Source organism: Melospiza melodia, chromosome 30 (assembly GCF_035770615.1).
Source record: "Melospiza melodia melodia isolate bMelMel2 chromosome 30, bMelMel2.pri, whole genome shotgun sequence".
NCBI lineage: Eukaryota > Metazoa > Chordata > Aves > Passeriformes > Passerellidae > Melospiza > Melospiza melodia.
Window position 1 is genome coordinate 914543 of NC_086223.1, and position 10721 is coordinate 925263.

The following is a 10721-nucleotide window of genomic DNA, read 5'->3' on the forward strand; positions in this document are numbered from 1 at the left end:
GAGCCCCTCAGGGACCCCTCGGGGACCCCTCGGGGGGCTCCGCTGGGCCGCGGGCACCAAAGGGTTACTCCGGAGGTGCCGCTCGGCCCCGGCACCTGGCGGGGGAGGCGGGAGCGGAGCCGGAGCGCGCAGGGATGGAGCGAGCGGGGATGGAGCGAGCGGGGATGCAGCGAGCGGGGATGCAGCGAGCGGGGATGCAGCGGGCCGGGCATGGAGCGGAGTTTCCCTGAGCCCCGGGCGGGCGGGGAGCGCAGGGGCGGCCGCGGGGCCCGGGAGGCGGCGGGGAGGGCACGGGCACGGGGAGGGGACAGCCCGGGGGACACGGACGCGGCAGCGGCCGCAGGTGGAGCCGCCGCGCCTCGCCCGGACCCGGAGCGGCCCCGCGGGGCGGCGGGAGCTGCCGGGGCCACCATGGGCCGGGGGGGCCCGTAGGGACCGCTCCGCACGGGGACCCCCCCTGCCCCTCGCTGACGCCGGAGGAGAAGGCAGGGAAAGACGGAGAAAGGAGGAAAATCCCGGCGAAAGCCTCCCCGAAAGCGGAGCCGCGGATAGAAGGCGGCGGCGCCGGCTGGAAAATGCATCTTCTTCCTCGGAGCTGCGTTCTCCTCCTCCTCCAGGGCAGCATCGCGCTGCTGGTGAGCGCCGGGCGGGCAGGGGGGCACGGGGGCCGCGGGGGTCGCGCAGCCTCGGGCAGGGGGCGTGCGGGGGTCCCCAAAGCCGAGCCCGCATCCCCGGGAGAAAACGCGTCCCAAAACTTCTGCCATTCGGCCGCGGGGAGCGGGCGGGGCTGCGAGGAGAAGGCTCCGGATCGGCCCCGAGATCCGCACCCCCAAACCCCGCTCGGCAGCCGGGGAGGGCTCGGGCAGAGCCGGGGCCGGGCCGGAGCTTCCCGGAGCTTCCTCCGCTCCCCGCTGCCCCCTCGGCCGGGTCAGCCCCGGGCACGCCGGGGTTCTTGGGGTCCCACAGCCCCCCCAGCCCCCTGGGTGTGGGGTTTGGGGGTTCCGGGAGCGGAGCTGGCGCAGGAGCCCGGGGCAGCTCCCCGGTGACAGCTCCACTCCGCTGTCCCTTGTCCTGCGCTGTCGCCCTGCCCCTGGCGGGGATGGAGGGGGGTCAGAGGTGGGGGTGAGGGCACAGCGGGTGCGGGAGCTGCGCCCTGAGCGGGCAGAAAGAGAATCGGAGCCATCCTGGCTGCCCGCACCCATTCCCGGGGCGGCCGGGAGGGAGGAGAGCTGGAGGCGCCGCTGCCGGAGGGGAAACAGAACAGAATAAAGGGAAGATCGGGGCAGCGAGGCTGGAGAAGGGGGTGGCAGGGGTGAATGATCCTGGGGAAGGGGCTGACAGGGCTCGGTGACACTGGGGAAGGGGCTGGCAGGGCTGGGTGACACTGAGGAAGGGGCTGACAGGGGTGGGTGACCATGGGGAAGGGGCTGGCAGGGCTGGGTGCCACTGGCAGGGCTCGGTGACATTGGGGAAGGGGCTGGCAGGGGTGGGTGACCATGGGGAAGGGGCTGGCAGGGCTCGGTGACACTGGCAGGGCTGGGTGACACCGGCAGGGCTCAGTGCCACCCGCAGCTCCTCCATGCCCCCATCCAGGCGTTCTGCGCTCCAGAGGACCCCGGGAAAGGAGCGGATCCAGGCGAGCCCCGGGCCCGCGGCAGAGCCCCGAAGCTGCTGCGGGAGCTGCTCTCCCCAAAGCCCCTCCCGGGCCTGGGCCCGGCCCCGCCGCAGAACCGGAGCCTGCCGGGGCCGGGCAGCGCCTCCCGGGAGCTCGGGGTGGCCCCGGGGAACCGGGCAGGTCTGGAGCTCCCGGTGAATCGGGCCGGGCTGGAGCTCCCGGTGAACCGGGCAGGGCTGGAGCTCCCGGTGAATCGGGCCGCGTTGGAGCTCGGTCCCCGCTCACAGCGGGACCCGCGGCCGGCCCCGGGCAGGCCCCTGCAGAAGCTTTTCGCCTGGGGAGACTTTTACTCCAACATCAAGACGGTGAAGCTGAACCTGCTGATCACGGGCAAGGTGGTGGATCACGGCAACGGCAGCGTGAACGTCTTCTTCCAGCACAACTCCACGGGCCACGGCAACATCTCCGTGAGCCTCGTGCCGCCCACCAAGGCCGTGCAGTTCGACCTGGAGCAGCAGATCTTCATGGAGGCCAAGGAGTCCAAGGTGTTCAACTGCCGCGTGGAGTCGGAGCGGGTGGCGCGGGCGCGGAAGACGTCGCTGTGCACCTTCGACCCGGCCAAGACGTGCTCGCAGGAGCACACGCAGAGCCGCGCGGCCTGGCTGTGCTCGCAGCCCTTCCGCGCCGTCTGCGTCTACGTCACCTTCTACAGCAGCGACTACCGCCTGGTGCAGAAGGTGTGTCCCGACTACAACCGCCACAGCCAGCGGCCCTACTTCCCCTCGGGGTGAGCCCCGGGACGGAGATTCCCGCGGTTCCTGGGGCACCGAATCCCGGGATTCCTGGGGCGGCAAATCCTGGGACTCTGGGGCAGCAAATCCTGGGACTCTGGGGCAGCGATTCCTGAGATTCCTGTGCCACCATTCACGGGCAGCGATCCCCGGGCAGCGATTCCTGCAGTTCCTGGGGCATCGAATCCCGGGATTCCTGGGGCGGCAAATCCTGGGACTCTGGGGCAGCGATTCCTGAGATTTCCGGGCCACCATTCACGGGCAGCAATCCCCGGGCAGCGATTCCCGCGGTTCCCGGGGCACCGAATCCTGGGGTTCCTGGGGCACCGAATCCTGGGACTCTGGGGCAGCGATTCATGAGATTTCTGGGCCACCATTCACGGGCAGCGATCCCCGGGCACCGAATTCTGGGATTCTGGGGCAGCGATTCTTGGGATTCCTGGGGCTGCCATTCCCGGGCAGTGATTCCCGCCTTTCCTGGGGCACCGAATCCCAGGATTCTGGGGCAGAGATTCCTGAGATTCCTGGGCCACCATTCACACAGGCAGCGATTCTGGGGCCGCAATTCCCAGGCTGGGATTCCCGGGTCGCGATTCTGGGACAGCGATTCCCGGGGCCACCGTTCCTGGGGCCACCATTCCCGGGTCGTGGTTCCGGGGCCGCGATTCCTGGGCTGGGATTCTGAGACAGCAATTCCCAGGCTGGGATTCCGGGGCTGTAATTCTGGGACAGCGATTCTGGAGCTGTGATTCTGGGACAGCGATTCCGGGGCTGTGATTCTGGGACAGCAATTCTGGGACAGCGATTCCCGGGATTCCTGGGCCTCCATTCCCTGGCAGAGATTCCCAGCCTGCGATTCCCTGGCCACGATTCTGGGGTGGCGATTCCCGGACAGAGATTCCCGAGATCCTGGGGGCACCAGGGGCTGGGGGGTGGGATGGGGGTGGTTTTGGAGTGGGGATACTCCCTGGAAAAACCACAGGCATGGAAAGAAGAGAAGAATTTCCCGTTTTCCCCGGTGGAAGAGCGGCAGCGGCGGCCCCGGGACGAGGAGCGAGGGCCGGATTTGGGATGTGGGATCAGGACAGAGCCACGGTCAGGACTCGAGTTCCTCAGCGCAATAATGGCTCGGCCTGGTTGGGGTTGGGGGCTCCGGGTTAAAAGGGCTCCTTTGGAGGAAGGGTGGCAGCCCCTGGAGAGCAGGAAGAGCTCGGGAAAGGGGGAAAAGCTGCCTGATGGTGCCACTGATCCCTGCCTGGATCCCAGCCCCGATCCCAGCCCCAGCCCCAGCCCCAATCCCGATCCCTGCCCTGCTCCCGGTGCCGCCGTTCCCGGGCACGGGGGTGGGAACGGGAGCTCAGGGCCGGGGTTTCGTTCCCAGGGAAGGAACCAGGAACGGGAACTGCCCCGCGCCGCCCCGGGGAGGGAATAAAGCGCCCGCGGTGGCACCGAGGCTGGGCCGGAGTTTTTTGTGGGAGTTTTTTGTGGGAGGAGAGGGAAAACAAACGTGTGGGGTTGGGAATGATGGCCACGATCCAGGCCCGAGCCCAGCTCCAGCTTTGGGCTGCCAGGACCTGGGCTCCCAGACTCCCTTTATGTGGGTATTCCCAATTTCCTCCCCTTCCCCAGGGATCCAAGCCTCAGGTTCCCATTTTTGTGATATTCCCAATTCCCTCCCCTTCCCCAGGAATCCAAACCTCAGACTCCCATTTTTGTGATATTCCAAATTTCCTCCCCTTCCCCAGGAATCCCAGCCTCAGGTTCCCATTTTTGTGGTGTTCCCGATTTCCTCCCCTTCCCCAGACACCCGAATTTCAGTCTCTCACCTATGTGGGTATTCCCAGCTCCCAGGTGTTCCCATCTCCTCCCCTTCCCAGACATCCAAATTTCAGGCTCCTATTTTTGGGGCATTCCCAACCTCCTCCCCTTCGCAGCCATCCAAACTTCCGTCTCCCACTTCCCCTGGCACCTTCCCTCCTCCAGAAAAGACCAAAAAAAGCCACTTTCCCTTCCCTTTCCCCCCTGAATTCCCTGAATCCAGAGCACCAGGCCAACTCCAAAAATTCCTTCCCACCCTCACAGGACAGGTCCTGCCCCCGGAGCTGGGTTTGCACTTCCCAAAATTTATTTATTCCCAAAATAAATCCCTTCTCCAGAGCTCTTTGCTGGCTGCTTCGCTGGCAGAATTTCAGGATGAGCTCCCACATCCAGCCAGGAGCTGCCCCCCAAAACCCAGAATCCATGAGGAGATTTTCCTCACAGAGCCCCGAAAGTTGGGAAAAGCTCCGGGAAATTTCAGCTTTCCAGGAAATAACGGGAGCGAGTTTGGATTGAGGAGGGGAGGGGAGGGGGAAATGTGGGCGACTACAAACATTCCCGAAGGACTCGGGTTTGTGGGAGGAAGGAAACACAAAAACCGTTAAAATTCTCTCATTAAAAAAAAAACCAAAAAAAAAAAAAACAAAAAAAAAAAAAAAAACAAACCAAAAGCAAAGAAATCCCAGCACAAAAGTTGGAGAAATGCGGAGGAATGGCAGGGAATCGGCGGCGGGAGCAGCCCCGGAGCAGGAGGAGCTCCAAGGATGCGCGGGGAGATGCGGAGCCGCCGTTTCTAAGGAGACCAGGACGGGCCATTATTCCAGCCTGGAGAGGTGAATTCCTGCTCCAGGAGCCGCGCAGGGGCTGCGGGAGCAGCAGTGCCCCAGGAGAAATCCCTGCACCCCAAACCCATCCCAAAGCCATCCCAAAGCCATCCCAAAGCCATCCCAAAGCCACCCCAAACCCATCCCAAAGCCATCCCAAAGCCATCCCAAAGCCATCCCAAAGCCATCCCAAAGCCATCCCAAACCCAAAGCCATCCCAAAGCCATCCCAAACCCAAAGCCATCCCAAAGCCACCCCAAACCCACCCCAAAGCCATCCCAAAGCCATCCCAAAGCCATCCCAAAGCCATCCCAATCCCAAACCCATCCCAAACCCATCCCAAACCCAAAGCCATCCCAAAGCCATCCCAAAGCCACCCCAAAGCCATCCCCGGAGCCGAGTGGGGCTGAGCATCCCTGGAACTGCCGGTGCCGGGGCTGTTCCTGCCTTTGATCCAGGAGTTATCCCAGTTTTCCCCTTTGATCCAGGAGTTATCCCAGTTTTCCCCTTTGATCCAGGAGCTATCCCAGTTTTCCCCATCACAGCCAGACCCCGAAGCTCGGCCCTGCCCTGCAGACGGCGGTGTCAGGAATTCCCGGTTTTCCAGCAGGTTCTGGGATGGTTTTCCCTCCCATGCACGGCACAGGACAAAGCTCTGCCGGGATGGAGCTGCCACCCCCGAGCTCTCCCCATCCGTGGATTGTCCTGTGCCTCGGGAATCCCTTCCCAAACCCTCTCCCAGCACCCAGGGGTGGATTTTAGGGAGGGAAGGATCCCAGCTGCTCCCACAGGGCTGCATTCCCAAAGGATTGGGACGCAATCCCCAAGGGAGAGGCTGGATGGCTCCTGACAGGTTTTCCATGGCTGCGGGAGCTTTTCCAGCTCCAGGGGTTCCTCCCGAGGGCTGCAGGATCCCTGGGATCAGGGAGCAGCTCCTGGGAATGCTGGAAGCCCGCACTCCTCGGATTCATGGGCAGGAGAAGCGATGGGATAACGGGAGAGGGAAGTTCGGGAGGATGGAAAACGCAGACCTGGAATAAAACAACAGGGAAAGCTGGCAAGGACAGGAATGGAAAACTCATCCAGCCCCAGCCCAAATCCCCCCGGACTCCAAGGCCTGGGCAGAGAATTCCCAGCTCGGATCCCAGCCCTGCCTGCCGTGGAAACGCCGTCAATAATTCAGGACGGGCTCCGGAGCCGCGGAACGCGCCCGGCTCCCTCGGGAACGGCTCGGGAGGGCCGGGATGGAGCAGCCCCCACCCATTCCAGGGGGGCTCCCGGCTTTGGGAGCTGCTGCTCCCGCTGCCCATGGAATTGGGGCGGCTGTGGAAATCTGGGAATGTCTCAGAGGATAAGGCAGGGAGCAGGGAGGGCTCCCATGTTCCCAGGATTTTCCAATGTCGCTGTTCCAAACCGGACCCGGCGTGGCCACGTCCATCCAGGGAGAGCAGCCCAGCGTGGGAGGGAATCCCGAGCTTCAGGCAACGGGGGGCTCTGGAATGTCGTGTCCTGTTCAGGAAAACACAATTCCAACACAAATTCAGGAAGAGATGGAGCTGAAGGAGATTCCTGATGGATTCTCTGCAGGGAACGATGGACAACGAGGGGTGAGGCAGTGCTGGAGCAATCGGAGTTTTCCAAACCTTTGGAATTGCAGCCTGGTTTTAACTGTGCTCCATCTCACCTCTAGGACCTGACACATCCCCCTGGATGCTGAAATCCAGCCTGGAATATTCCCATTCCCATCCTATTCCCATTCCATTCCCTTTCCATTTCTTTCCCATTCCCATTCCCATTCTATTCCCATTCCATTCCCATTCCACTCCTGTTCCCATTCCCATTCCCATTCTCATTCCCATCCCATTCCCATTCCATTTCCATCCCATTCCCATTTTATTCCCATCCCATCCCATCCCATCCCATTCCCATTCCCATTCCCATTCCATTCCATTCCATTCCCATTCCCATTCCCATTTTATTCCCATTCCATTCCCATTCCCATTCCATTCCATTCCATCCCATCCCATTCCCATTCCCATTTTATTCCCATTCCCATTCCATTCCATTCCCATTCCCATTCCATTCCATTCCATTCCATTCCCATTCCCATCCCATTCCCATTCCCATTTTATTCCTGTTCCCACCCGCTCCCATCTGCAGTTATTTTTTCCCAGGAGGAGTCAGAGCCATTCCTGGATTCTCCCTCCCCTTGGATTTTCCCGGATGTTGGGCTGCTCCAGCCCTTTCCACGGACGGGGATTTGCTCATCCCAGTCCTGGGTCTCAGCAAACCTTGGGATCTTTAATTAACGCCCCCCTTGGCTCGCCGGGCTCAGCCAGATGGAGCTTAATTTAATTAGGAGGTTTTAATTACCCACAATAGCAGCATTTCCAAGCCATGGACAGGAGCAGAGGTTTTGGGATCAGCCCCCTGGAGCTGCCCATGGGATGCAGGGAGTGCTGGGCTCTGCTTTCCCAAAATTGCCTGGATTTGGTCAGCATTCCGAGGAATTTTGGCCACACCCAAACAAATCCATTGGGAAACTCCATCCATCCATCCATCCCAAAACCCTCAGCAGGAGAATGGCTGAGCCTGAGGGAGCTCTGGGAACAAAATCCTGGGATTTTTTTGTGCCTCAGGGATCAGAATTTGCCAAGGAATGCAGGCAAAAATTCCAGAGGGACCTGCAGGAGCTCATCCCTGCTCCCAGGGCTGTCCCAGTTCTCCCAGTTTGGCCAGTTGATCCCCTATCAGCTGCATGAAATCCATGAAATCCATGAAATCCATGAAATCCTTGCCTTTCCTGCAGGAATCGGGGATCCAGGGAGCTGCTGCTGGGAGCAAGAGGATAATAATTAAAAAATAATATAAAAATAATAAAACCAAATAAAATATTAAAATAAAATATATCAATATAATAAAAATAAATTAAATAAAAATAGAATGATAATGATTATAATAATGACTTCTTCTTCTTCTTCTTCTTCTTCTTCTTCTTCTTCTTCTTATTATTATTATTATTATTATTATTATTATTATTATTATTATTATTATTATTATTATTATTATTATTATTATTTCTTCCAAGAGGAGCCCTCGGTGCCATCCTCTCCCTCCCAGGATCCCTCCTCATTCCATGCCACAATTCCCCTCCTGTCCCCAGCCCTTCCCCGTTCACTCCCTCAATTAACACAGCTCCTCCAGGGATTTGAATAATTCAGTGCCGGGGATGGAATCCGATGGAAGGAGCAGCAAAAATCCCAATTCCACTTGAACCAAACCCGGGCTGGATTTCCCTGCCCACGCTTTGCCAGGAAACTTCAAAAAGCCAAATCCTGCCGAGCTGCTCCTGCTTTATTTATCCAGTTTATTTTCCAAAAGCCTCCCAGGCCATTTATTTCCCCAATTATTTCATGCGCTGCTCTTTTATTTTTCCCTGTTTTTTTCCCCAGTTTCTTTTTTCTGCCCCACTCAGGGAAGTCTCTCCCCCTTTTTGTGCATCCGCATCACCCCCAGCTTTAAATTAAATTAAAATTAAATTTATATTTCAATTAAATTTAAATCAAACACACCCAAGAATCTGGGATTGCCAAATTTCCTGCAGCCTGAGCCTGGAACTGCAGCCAAGGAGCAAAGTGGGCAGCAGGTCAGGAAAGAACAAATAAACCAAACCAAACCCTCTCTAATTAAATGTCTTCATATTAAATTAACTCAAAAAAAACCTCACTGGGAACAAGGGGGGGAATTTGGGACACCAGGATGGAGATGAAGGAAAATGGAGGGAGAACTTCAGAGAATAAACCCCAGGAAGTGGAGAGAGCTTCAGAAATGGAGTCCAAAAAAAATGAAATTAAATAAAAAATTGCTTCATTCCCTTTTCTGCGAGAGCTCCCACAGCCAGGAAAATCCTGCAGAAAACACCTGGGACAAACAGGGACAAACGGGGACAAATGGGGACAAATCCAGGGACAGGGAAAAGGGTCTGGGTCTGGATGCTGAGGGGCTGGAGCTGGGAGCAGGGACAGGGATCCATTCCAGGGATTCAGGGATCCAATCCTGGGAGATTCAGGGATTCATTCCAGGGGTTCAGGGATTCATTCCTGGGTGATTTGGGGATTAATTCCTGGTGGATTCGAGGATCCATTCCTGGGAGATTCAGGGATCCATTCCAGGGGTTCAGGGATCCATTCCTGGGAGATTCAGGGATCCATTCCAGGGGTTCAGGGATCCATTCCTGAGAGATTCAGGGATCCATTCCAGGTTGATTCAGGGATTAATTCCTGAGAGATTCAGGGATCCATTCCAGGTTGATTCAGGGATTAATTCCTGGGAGATTCAGGGATTAATTCCTGGTGGATTTGGGGATCAATTCCTGGGGGATTCAGGGATCCATTCCTGGGGGATTTGGGGATTAATTCCTGGGGCACTGAGGGATCAATTCCTGGGGGATTTGGGGATTAATTCCTGGGGCATTGAGGGATCAATTCCTGGGGGATTCAGGGATCCATTCCTGGGGGATTCAGGGATCCATTCCTGGGGCACTGAGGGATCAATTCCTGGGGGATTTGGGGATTAATTCCTGGGGCATTGAGGGATCAATTCCTGGGGGATTCAGGGATCCATTCCTGGGGGATTCAGGGATCCATTCATGGGGCATTGAGGGATTAATTCCTGGGGGATTTGGGGATTAATTCCTGGGGGATTCGGGGATTAATTCCTGGGGGATTCGGGGATCCATTCCTGGGGATTCAGGGATCTCTGGAGCTGCTCCAGGGATCCAGGGGAGAACAAGGAGGAGGAGGAGGAGGAACATCAAAGCTGGCCCAGGGGAATGAGAGGTCCCTGTCTGATCCCTGAGCAAAGGGAAGAGCAGGAATTCAAAGCAGCAGCACGAGGTCCAGGCTCAGTGTGGCTCCTCTGAAAAGCTGCGGGTAAAAATTCCCTGTGCTTGAGGAATTACCAGCCTTAGAAAGCTGATTGTTAAATATTCCCTGTGGAATTCCCAGCCCTGGAATGCTGATTGTTAAATAATCCCTGAGGAATTCCCAGCTCTGGAATGCTGATTGTTAAATAATCCCTGAGGAATTCCCAGCTCTGGAATGCTGATTGTTAAATATTCCCTGTGGAATTCCCAGCTCTGGAATGCTGATTGTTAAATATTCCCTGTGCCTGTGGAATTCCCAGCTTTGGATGCTGATTGTTAAATATTCACTGTAGAATTCCCAGCCCTGGAATGCTGATTGTTAAATATTCCCTGTGGAATTCCCAGCTCTGGAAAGCTGATTGTTAAATATTCCCTGTGCCTGTGGAATTCCCAGCTTTGGATGCTGATTGTTAAATATTCCCTGTAGAATTCCCAGCTCTGGAAAGCTGATTGTTAAATATTCCCTGTGCCTGTGGAATTCCCAGCTTTGGATGCTGATTGTTAAATATTCCCTGTGCCTGTGGAATTCCCAGCTTTGGATGCTGATTGTTAAATATTCCCTGAAGCCCCTGGGGGTGGAAAAAGGAGGGAGAGGAATTCTCCTTCCTTCCTCCAGGGATGGAAAATCCAGGACAGGAGATCCCTGATCCATTCCCTGGGATCCATCCCCTGGCTCAGATCCCTCTGGAACTGCTGCCAGGAGATTTGGGGCTCACCCCAACGTTCCCTGGTCCCAGCCATCCTGGATC

General features: G+C 57.5%; 1 protein-coding gene across 1 annotated transcript; it reads left to right on the plus strand.

Annotated features, from left to right (window-relative positions):
- Window positions 1–421: 421 nt before the first annotated feature.
- Window positions 422–3313, plus strand: NXPH3 (neurexophilin 3). The gene is made up of 3 exons (XM_063178757.1): window positions 422–635; window positions 1594–1773; window positions 1858–3313. The coding sequence occupies exons 1-3, from the start codon at window positions 576–578 to the stop codon at window positions 2404–2406; spliced, it is 789 nt and encodes a 262-aa protein (XP_063034827.1). The 5' UTR covers window positions 422–575; the 3' UTR covers window positions 2407–3313.
- The last annotated feature ends 7408 nt before the right edge of the window (window positions 3314–10721 follow it).